The sequence below is a fragment of the Echinops telfairi genome, unplaced genomic scaffold, assembly GCF_000313985.2.
Source record: "Echinops telfairi isolate 266 unplaced genomic scaffold, ASM31398v2 ScPeMD7_23;HRSCAF=83, whole genome shotgun sequence".
Lineage (NCBI taxonomy): Eukaryota > Metazoa > Chordata > Mammalia > Afrosoricida > Tenrecidae > Echinops > Echinops telfairi.
The window spans coordinates 62,144,254-62,154,695 of NW_022103920.1; the positions used below are offsets into that span (position 1 = coordinate 62,144,254).

The 10,442-nt window shown below is 45.1% G+C and overlaps 1 protein-coding gene across 6 annotated transcripts in view; it reads left to right on the forward strand.

The window, feature by feature from the left end:
• DYNC1I1 (dynein cytoplasmic 1 intermediate chain 1) overlaps window positions 1-10,442 on the forward strand; it is a 321,188-nt gene that overhangs the window by 286,065 nt on the left and 24,681 nt on the right. For all 6 annotated transcript variants that reach the window (XM_004702674.2, XM_004702676.2, XM_004702675.4 and 3 more), the window contains one exon: window positions 10,182-10,322. In XM_004702674.2, coding sequence (XP_004702731.1) covers window positions 10,182-10,322 — 141 coding nt within the window. The remainder of the gene's footprint in view (window positions 1-10,181; window positions 10,323-10,442) is intronic.

A 10,442-nucleotide genomic window follows, 5' to 3' on the forward strand; every position in this document is an offset into this window, starting at 1 on the left:
GGGCTATTACGGCTTCTTGTCCTGAAATATGTACTTTGTCAATGTAACAAACTTTGAAATAAGTCAATAGTTTACCCTGAACTTGGAAGAAAAAAAAAATCTCCCGAAATGATGTCATTCTAATCGAGGACATGGAGCACGTCTACTTCTGCTGGTTTTAAATATCAAAAAAAGTACAATAAGAGTCAAAAGTTAAAGTCTTAGGTATTTACAGTATCTAAGCATAATACTTAAAACAGGCCAGGAGATTAACAGAATCAATAGTTTACTGCCAGGAACACTTACCGGATAACCCAGTGCTTTTTCCCCTACAGGCCCAAAGCCCTGCTGGCTGCCGTTCTGATAAACATGCCCTTCAGGTGGTGTCTGACTTTTTTCCTTCCCTTATCCTCATCTTCGCTCCCTCTTCCCCTGCTCCCACGTGTAAGGTAGCGAACATTAAAACTGGCTTTCAATAAAATGCCTTGTGCCAGTTACCAAGTTCGTTTCTTTCTTCCTCCCCACCCCCTTTAATAATAAGCTCACCCAGGGAGAATACTTTTGCCTTTGAAAGAAACCACAAGAATGTAATCATAAAGATACCTGTAGACTTGGCCTGTATCCATACTTCCTGTCCCTTCACCTCCAGTCCCACCCCCAACCCCTCTCTCCCACACGTCCCCACCCAACCCATAAATACTTCGGGCTGTCACAGACAGGCGGATGATAGCGGGCGTGGTGTGAATAGTTCATAAAAGTACAAATACTTATAAGACTAAAAATTTACCCAGCTGACTGGACTTCACCAGTGTGCCTACAGCCAGGGCTTGGGGAATTCTTTCTTTCGCTCTTTTCACCAGGATGGGGGTGCTTGTCTTTTCTTCTCAATGACGTAGCTTATAAGTTGTCATGTAAGCAAGACTGTGTGAAGAGAAAGGGAATGAGGGCAACAGACCTGACTATCGACATTATTCACACGACCCAAAGAGCTCCCCACCCCCCTGCCCTAAACAGAAACAAAAACATCTTCAGCCACAGAGGCAAACCCAGCTCACAGTGGTACAGTACCATTTTCTGAGACTATGTGTCTTTAGGGGGATGGACAACCTCATCATTCTCCTTTGGCACAGCTGGTTAGTTTGAACCACGAACCTTGAGGTTCAGTACCTAACCTACAGGACCACCAGGCTCCTTACCTCCCTGAACTGCGTGTCTGATGTGGGTAGATAAATTAAAACTCACATTAACCTCACAAGTAGTGTTTTCTGACCAAATCAGTATGGGTTTCTCTTGGCCAGCCTTGGGTGACCTCTACCCTTGCAGCCTGTCCAGAGCTCATAATTGATCCCAGGCTATTTCCTCATGTCCACTGCCCTGAATCACCTCACTCCTGATGAACCAGTATTTACCTTTAATCCAAATTCATTTCAGTGTGGCTTTGGGGAAACAGAATAAAGTTAGCAAATCATTTGCATGGCAGGGAGCATATCTGAGTAAGTACTCTGTGTTTCAGAGGAACACCATGTTTTGAATTTTTGTTCTTTTGGATTCTATTGACCAGTTCTCTTGACTATGATAACAAATGGAAGTATTGATCATACTGATTTGGGTTATAATATAAGAGTCTTAACGTCATCTTGACCCTTTGAAAGTGTGTCCATCAATCATTAATGTAAGAAGTATATATTTTAATTTTCTGTATTTCTATAAGTTTATTGTGTTTAGATTTTAAGCCTGTTTTGACAACAAGTCTGGGTATTTAAGTATATTATTTTTTTGGAAAGAAATGAGCATATAATATTTACTAAACACACTTAGACCGATACTGTTAAATTAATTTTAGCAACTGGCCAATGTGAACATGGAAATGTGGATATGAAGTGTGAAAAAGGAATCAAACATAATCCACAGGCCTGGGTGTGTAATGTGGTCTTTTAAAACTTTCTTTGAAAATTAATCATTAATGTAAGAAGTATATATTTTAATGTTCTGTATTTCTATATATATTATATATATATTTTAAATTTCTGTGTATATATATATATGCATATATGCAAGCACCATTTCCATGACCCTGAGGCCAGAAGAACTACACAATTCAGTCACCACTATCAACTGTTCAGAAAGGGATTTAGAAGTTCCTGGATAGAGTGGGAGACAATTTTGGGAAAAAATCTCAAAATCATCAGGGACCAGACTTACTGGTCAGAGGAAGGCTGGTGGAACCCCCAAGACCATGACCCTGAGTCACCCTTTCAGCTCTGGAAAGGAACTCACCTCTCTGGCTCAGTTTTCAGTCAAACAACAGACACACCTCCAAAAACTCCACCCTCACTGCTATCAAGTTGATTCGAACTCATAGCCACCGAACAGCACAGACTAGAACTGCCCCTGAAGGGTTCTGGGACCTTTGGAATAGGACGCCTCTTTTTTCTCGCGCTGAGTGACTGGGGGTTTCAAACTGCTGACCTTGCAGTTAGCAACTCAATGGGCAACCCATTACCCCACCAGGACGCCTGTAGACAAATCTGTGTAGGGACTTAAAGCACTACTGAGGCATGCACACCATGCAATAACCAACCATTTAAGACCAAATGAGTAGCATGAACCCCAGGGCACCGGGGAGAAGGGGAGCCGCCTCCAGGGAGGAGGTGGGACAAGTGATGTTCCCTGGAGGGGATTCACCTCCAAAACTGTCACCCAATTCAAAAGAAAAAGGTTTGGAAAAGAAAAGGAAAAAAGAATTACGTTTATATGTATTATACCCACATGTTTTTATCTGTGAATAGATTTAATTTGTTTATATTGGTGGGACAATCTGTAATATGGTGATAGAGTGCTGAGGAAACCTGATGGCACCGAGGATTAGGCGTTTGGCTGCTAACTGCGAGGTCAGTGGTTCAAATCCACCAGCTGCTCCTCAGGAGAGAGAGGAGGCTGTCTGCCCCTGTGAAGACTGACAGTTTCCGAAACCCTATGTCCTGCCATTATGAGTCAAAATCGACTCGGAGGCAATGGGATATAGTGCTGGAGTGACTGCTTAGGTTGGCTGCTTAAGAACCAGAGAGGGAATCCTTTGCCCTTTCACCTAGCTACTAATCAAATGCAGTTGCAAAGATAGACATTGAATAAATAATAACTCAACAAAGAAAGCGTAAGCCTGTAAACACCACTTTTCATGTTCATTCCTCTAACTCTTTAAGGGACTTGAGGCAACTACTAGCTGCTTCAAGGCCCAGCTCATTATCCTCCCTGTTAATCCCTTAATCCTTAACACCAATATCCATCTCCCTTTCTCCCCCAGTCTTTTAATACAGTCTGCCATGCAACCTAGCCATTTTATCTCTCTCTATAGCTAAGTATCTTGAATGTGTCTTTCCCAACTAATGTGACGTTGACTAGGAACCTGTTGACCAGTAGCAGGCATCAAGCTTGGACTGTAGAAACGGAAAGAGAGGGTGGGTAGCTCTTTTGAAAATTTTGTGCTTCCTGCACCAACCACATGACCTTTCCGAGAGAGAAGATTTGTCCAGAAAGGGATTTTCAGGCCAGAGAATAGCTACCTCCTTTCTACTAAGGAGCCAACTCCTCTGGCCCTGGTTTGGGGAACCCAAACCTCGCTTCCCTGCCACAGCTCCAACACCCAAGCCTGGAGAACTTGCCAAGACAGCCAGGGCAGCTGAGATGAACGCAAAAGACAATTCCAAAGACCATCCTCCCTCGCACCTCGTTTTCTCACAATGCTTCCACACACGACTGTGCTGTTGAAACAGCCCTCTTTCATCAAGGGCAGCCTTTAGGTGGAGCTGATAGTCCTAGAACTCGTGCCAATGTGGGAAGTCCTTCTTTTTATGAATTAAGCAAAGCTTGTGGTTCTTCCCAGGCCTTTAAACCTCCAAACGCGAGTCAGAACCTGTGGGTATGTGTGCCTGCCTTTAGACGGATCAGTCGCCTCTCGGTGGCGCCTCCTGGATCAGGAGGATTCTTCCATGCAAATAAGCTGTCGAGGAAGGCAGTGCAGCAAAGCCCACCTTTCATGTGGCTTCCCTACTTAGTTAGCAAAACCTCCGCATGTACGGAGAGGCCAGTGCTGGATTCCTGGATTCCCAATGCCTTCTAGACTTCCGAGGAACGTGCTTCCATCCTTTTGGCTAGTGCACATAGCGACGGAAAGACCCCACTCAGAATTCGCTCACTCCGGCAGGTCTGCTTCGGGATTTGGGGCCACGATGGAAACGAGAGAAGGTCTCCTTGGAGATCTGGTCGCTGAGTGTATGAGCCACAGCAATGAAGATAAAAGCAGCAGCGTGTGTGTTCTAGCAAGTTCTCGTGTTCAGGTGCACATAAAGTTTTCCAGTGATGAGTAACAAATGCACGAGGCCTCTTTAGGAGCAAGACGGGGTTTTTTATTGGGATTTTTATTGTTTGTTTGTTTGCTTTCTTTTGAGTTTGGGTTAATTGGTTTGCCGAAGAGCTCTCTTTTTATGATGAAAACATCCATTTTTGTATGAACCCAAAGGTTTGGGGTCCTTTGGTGGTTTTTTTAAAGTGATCGTGTGGCCTCCCATTTTAATATTTCCTGGAAGAGCTGGGTGGATATTTTGTTTTGTTTGCAATTACGTCCCAGGAACACACATGACAGTTTTTTATAGGAGGTTTTCTTCCTACTCGCTGCTTAGTCTTTTAGTCGTCACCCACCCCCTGACCCCACACCACCCCCAAAGGATTTTGTTTTCCATGTAGGGTTCCAATTGCTTTTCTATTGTTTCAGAATTTAAGATTGTTCAATTCTATTATTTATTCCCTCCTCCCCTTTACCCACGTTATATTCTGCCGGGCCCCAACTCCACTCCAAAAGAAATCTTCATGGTTTGAGCAAACCTCTCTACTGAGTCTGTAATCATCTCAAGACAAACGCAAGCTCAACAGCCGCCGCGTGTTGAGGTGTGAGGAGGCTTTGTACCACAAACCCTCCTGTTCAGCAGCCTTCACAGCACAAGTCCTTCTGGATGCCTGATGACAGGAAAATAAATAATATCGAGGACACAACACAAACATTACACGTTTTGGATGTGCCTCTCGTACATAGCTGACATCAGAAAATGGGAACTCACTTCCTGGTGAAATCATTTTCTATTTAAGTGATTTCAAAACTATGCAGCCCTATTCATTTTCAGAAGTAAATCAAAGCTCAAAAACAGAGAGAGCAAGTCTTTGTTGTAAAATGTCAATGCTGTGTTTCCCTTTTAAACAGATTTCACTACCTGCCTTTCTTATGTAAATTTAATATTGGGCATCGCTACAGTAAATCAAATAGAAGATCAATTATTACTTTTATATTTTTCTTTCTTTTTTTTATATTAAAAGCCACCGTGTGTGTGTGTGTGTGCATGTGTGTGTGTGTTACTAAAATACAAAGTACAGGGAAAATGACTTGTAATCTATATTCCATGGAGCATCAAGGAAGATGACCATAAGTATAATACTTGCCTCTGGATAGTACTCCCTAGAGCAAGCTTTCACATACTTTATTCAATCATTATAGCAGGTAACAAAGTATACACGTGAGCACTCAGCCATAGGCTCCCAAACTAACAGGAGGCTTCCCATCTTCAGAAGTGAGGCTACAAGAGCGAAGGGTGGTCTGCTGAATTGCCCGGAGTCTGTGGGTTTCTGCTTTCTCACATTGCTTCTCTGGTGCATGATTGGCTCTCTCCATCTGGTGGTGTGGTGTGGTTATGGGTTAGGCTGCTCACTACAAGGTAAGCAGTTCAAAACCATCATCCACTCCTCGGGAGAGAGAAGGCAGATTGATAGACACCTGTAAAGAGGGACAATCTGGGAGGCTCACAGCGGCAGTTCTACTCGGTCCTAAAAGGACCACTATGGGGCTGCCTGGTGAGTTTGGCTTTGTTTCTCATAAAGGTAGCTCCTCACACAAATGTTCCCTCGTCTGGGACCAGCAGCTTTGCCTTGAAGCCTGGTTTCATCCACTGTGCACACACGGTCTGCTGTCCGAATCCGTTGGCTAGTGGCCATTCCCATCCATTTGCTTCATTTTCAGGAGAAAAAAAAAAAGCATATCCGTGTCCAAAAGCCAGTTGAACAATCAGTTCCAATTCACCTTGCCCCCTTATCAACCAGAGAAGACCTGGGCTCCCTAGGGTTTCATTGGTGGGTTTGGGGGGAGTCGATGGCCAGGCCTTTCTTCTGAGGCACCTCCGGTTGGACTCCAATAGCTAACCTTTCACTTAGCAGCTGAGGACTTACCAGTGTGCACCATCCAGGGACTCCCTGTTTGTGTCATAAGGCATTGAAGATGCCTAGAAATGTGTGTGCCTTCCAGTCTTTGGGAAAAGAAGTGAACTATTTTTCTGACTGTTTCCACTGGGTGCATATTGTATGTTTAGGAAATACTGTTTGAATTGCACAAGACAGTTACCCAAAAAATAGAGCTAGAGATCTACTGTTGTATCTCTACAGATTAAAGACCATGGCTGTGTTTCATAACCGGATCAAAAAGGCTAGTGAGTGGAGGGTGTGCCTCACAGTTAGAAAAGTCAGCGCTCCCAATTCAACTCCACCACTTACAACTCTTGTGGCCTTGGGAAAGTTACTACCCTCCCCGAGCTATAATTTTCTTTTCTGTAAATACCATCTACCTTACAGGATTTTATGCAGATTAAATTAGACAGTGTGTATACAGAGTCAGGCACGCAGCAAACACCCAACAATTTACCCTTCCCTGCCCTCTGCGTCTGTTTGAGAATGGGGCATTCGAATCAAGCTGGCCTGTGTCTGGATATTTCAGCATGATTCGCACGGCCCTGGAAGCAAGTCTAAGACAGCAGGGGTCGTGGCTTTATTTCATTGGCATGTGCCACACGTGCGGCGGCTGCCTAATGTGCAGTTCTCCTTCCCCCTGTGCCTCCCCAGCTCACTGGGGTAAACGGGGCGATAGAAAGGCAACACGGAGGTGAAGGGGTCTTTGTCCAGTCACGTCCGCTCATTTTGAAAAATGCTCTTGACAGTAACATGGGACGGGATTTGGGGTGTTCGATACCTTCAAGTGTTTTGCAGAGGAAACAGGGCAGCTTTAATGTATGTAAATATATGACCAGGTCCAACCTCCCCTTTTCTGAGCAGACCCTTTATATTACCTAGCGTCAGCGGTCATCCCACGCAACTCTGTGGAGCGTGACACAGATGCTTCACAAATTCGATTCTTTAATGGAAACGTTAACATTTCGTGACGCGTGCGTTTGTCATTAAACTTTTATAGTAAGCACTTGAAACAAATGTTTTAATATAGTCTTCGAATTACCCTTTGAGCTCCCAATACAAAGCTCCTTATTGGGGCAAAAATGCAATTAATACTTAAAACAGCACCGTTCACCCCTATTAAGAGGGACAGCAGCAGACCCGGAATGTCTGCGCTGCTCTTGGGCGCTGTGGCCGGTCCCACTGCCTCTCACTTGGGGCCCAGATCATAGATTCCATCCTGATTCAGTCCTGAGACTTTCCTCAGCCTGTCAATTGATCGCAGAGGCTGAAACAAAGCCGGTGAAAATATACGCCCTCCTCCCTTCCCCTGAAGGAGCCCAGGTGGGCCAGTGGGCGCACGCATCCTGTGGTTCAGCATTACGTAGTTGCTCAGTGCCTTTTAGAATGGAAAACTAATGCTTGAAGGTCAGGGTAGTCAGAGTTGGGGAAAGGCTAGCAATGATACCAATCGAACAATAGTTTTTCAATATGATGCAAGTAAATATGAGAAAAGTGGCTTTTGGCAGCCTTTTAAAAAAGTCTCCAGGATATAGTACAGCATTGACTGTGACTCCTGAGAAGAAACAACTAAAGAAAGAAGGAATCAGCATTAGAGATTAGCAGGATCATTTATCCCTCGATACATACATACTAGACTTGGTTAAGTAATATCAGCTCCTTAGAAGAACAGCTTTCTAAAGCTGGATGCTCTTTGACTTGATCAAAGTGAGACCTGTAGGTGTGTGGTGTTTATTTTATGTCTGCGTGTGTGTGTGTGTGTGTGTGTGTGTGTGTGTGTGTGTGTGTGTGTGTTCCTGTGTTCTCTGAGGCACTCTCAGCTCAGTTAGCATGAGAGAGGGTCCAGAGAAGTGACTTTGTAAAGCATGAGTGCATAAATCCTTAACATTCTTGGATTTAAGAATATAATGTGTTCTTCATAGTGTTTTACAAACATGGGCCAGAGAGCTATTAGATCAGGAATCAGGGTGGGAATGATCATCTGCTAAGAGTTAGAATTTAATACTCACATGTAGTCGGAGATGAAGCAGCTATTCCATGCTGTATCATAGAGAGAAATAAATAGACATATAATCACCTTACTGTCAGGTGTCGTGGGGCCTTCGGATGTGCTGGCGATGGTCACTGGAGCCCCTTAGTCCAAGTAGTGGGAAGAGAGAAACTCCACAAGTAGCCAATGGTCAGACTGTTTTCTTTCCAAACACAGTGCAAACATACTATGTAATAAATAGGTCAGCATGAAACAATAAAAATAAATAAATCCCAAAAGTAGAAGGTGAACATCCGCTGAATTATCATTTTTTATTTCCTAATGCTATACATATACTCTTTCCACCTTCAGACTTGTTTTTAAGTTTAAAAGAAGGTATGTCTTACACACAAGCACAGGGCGCGTCCCATCTAAAATCTTCTAGGTTGCTCTCAATGTGTTGTATTGATTCCCCCTTCTAAGCAGTGGCTTTTGAATGTGAGGGCTCTGCAACTCATGGAACGAGAGATCGCTCCTAGTCACAACCTTCATGTTTGCACAGGAACTTGAGCTCCTGGGAGGTTTACTGTCTCCATACTGATGTCTTGGGCTTTGATTTCAGCACATGTGATAGTGTGCATTTTGTATTCGCAAACAGTACACTTTGGGAGTCCAGTCTCCTATTTGGGGCTGATTCTCTACAGAGAAATCATTTGAGCACTTGGTATAGAAAGAATCTGATTGTTTGTACCATATATACATATGAACAATTATATACACACACCCCACACGCACACTACTCCGTCCTATACCAGCCTTCTGTAGAGGCTGCTGAAGAGCATATACCGACAGCTGACTGGATGAAGAAGACATTGGGGGGGGGGATTCCCATTGTTTAGATTTCTGTCGAGGATATAAGAATATTTAATTTCTTTTGTCTCCAGGGCTTTCATTATTATTTAAATTTCATTTTACATTAATTGATCAGGGATTAGTAAAGCCATTATGCAGAAATTAGAATAAGACAAGCCAGATGGAATGAATAATTCATGAAGTCCAATTACATTTTATTTCTGGTGTACTTTCAAACTTGCTTCTGACTTCTGTGCTATTTTGATGTGACAATATTCACTGGAAATCAAAAGTGCCGTTTTAATTTATTGCATCCCTCTGGAAGGGAAGCATTTGTACGCGATGGGGGTGCATTAATACATTTTCCCCTTAAACATCAATTTGAGGGTCTGGGAGACACTGGGTGATCTACAAAATAAGGCTCACTTCTAGAAGGTGGGAGCTACCATGAGCCACCAATCTATCTGTGTTTGGTCAACTAGCCCTATGTAAGGTGGCAAGGTCTGAGGACAGATGCTTTACCCTTACCCCCCACCCGAAGAGCTCCAATCTCCTCTAAAGTCTCCCCCCTGCCCCTCCATCACCCATAGCAAAGGAGCTATTAAAATAGGATTTGGGCCTGGAGTTGAACCGGGAACAGCGTCAGCCGTTGCAGCTACCGATAAGCACCGCCAGGTGGCAGGCGTTGCCTTCGATGCGAAGGCCTTGGGGCGGCCGGGCTTCCAGCGCGTCCCCACGGGTCCGAGTCCCGCAGAGGCCGGCTCCGTTCGGCCTCCGAGCCTGCGAGCCGCCAGCGAAGCCCCGTGAGAATTCCCAGCTAATGGGCCGTCATGGGGTCCACCTGTGTGGATGTCGCCGACGCCCGGCTCCCCGCGCGCGCGCGGCCACCCCAGCCCCCAGGACAGCCCTCCCCCGGTGGTGTTTCTGCCTGCCACCGGACAGTTCTAGCACATGAAAGCTCCGGGTCACCTTGTGGAGCACTTTCATCTCGGGGACTTTTATGACACTCGGGGAATGTGCAAAGTTTTTAATTAGGCTCGCTAGACAGCCCGAGGCGGCGGCAGCGCCACCAAGTCTTCACGGTCTCTCTGCTTTACAGCACAACAAGCCGCTCTACTCCTTTGAAGACAATGCAGATTACGTGTACGACGTCATGTGGTCCCCCGTGCACCCCGCGCTCTTCGCCTGCGTGGACGGGATGGGGCGCCTGGACCTCTGGAACCTCAACAATGACACCGAGGTGAGCGGCGGCCGGAGGGCTGGGAGGGGGCTGTGCTCGGGCCGCTCTCTCTGCCTGCATTGGGCCTGCTGTGGACAGATCCTCGAGCTGCAGCGCAAAGTGAGACCTGTAGGTGTGTGG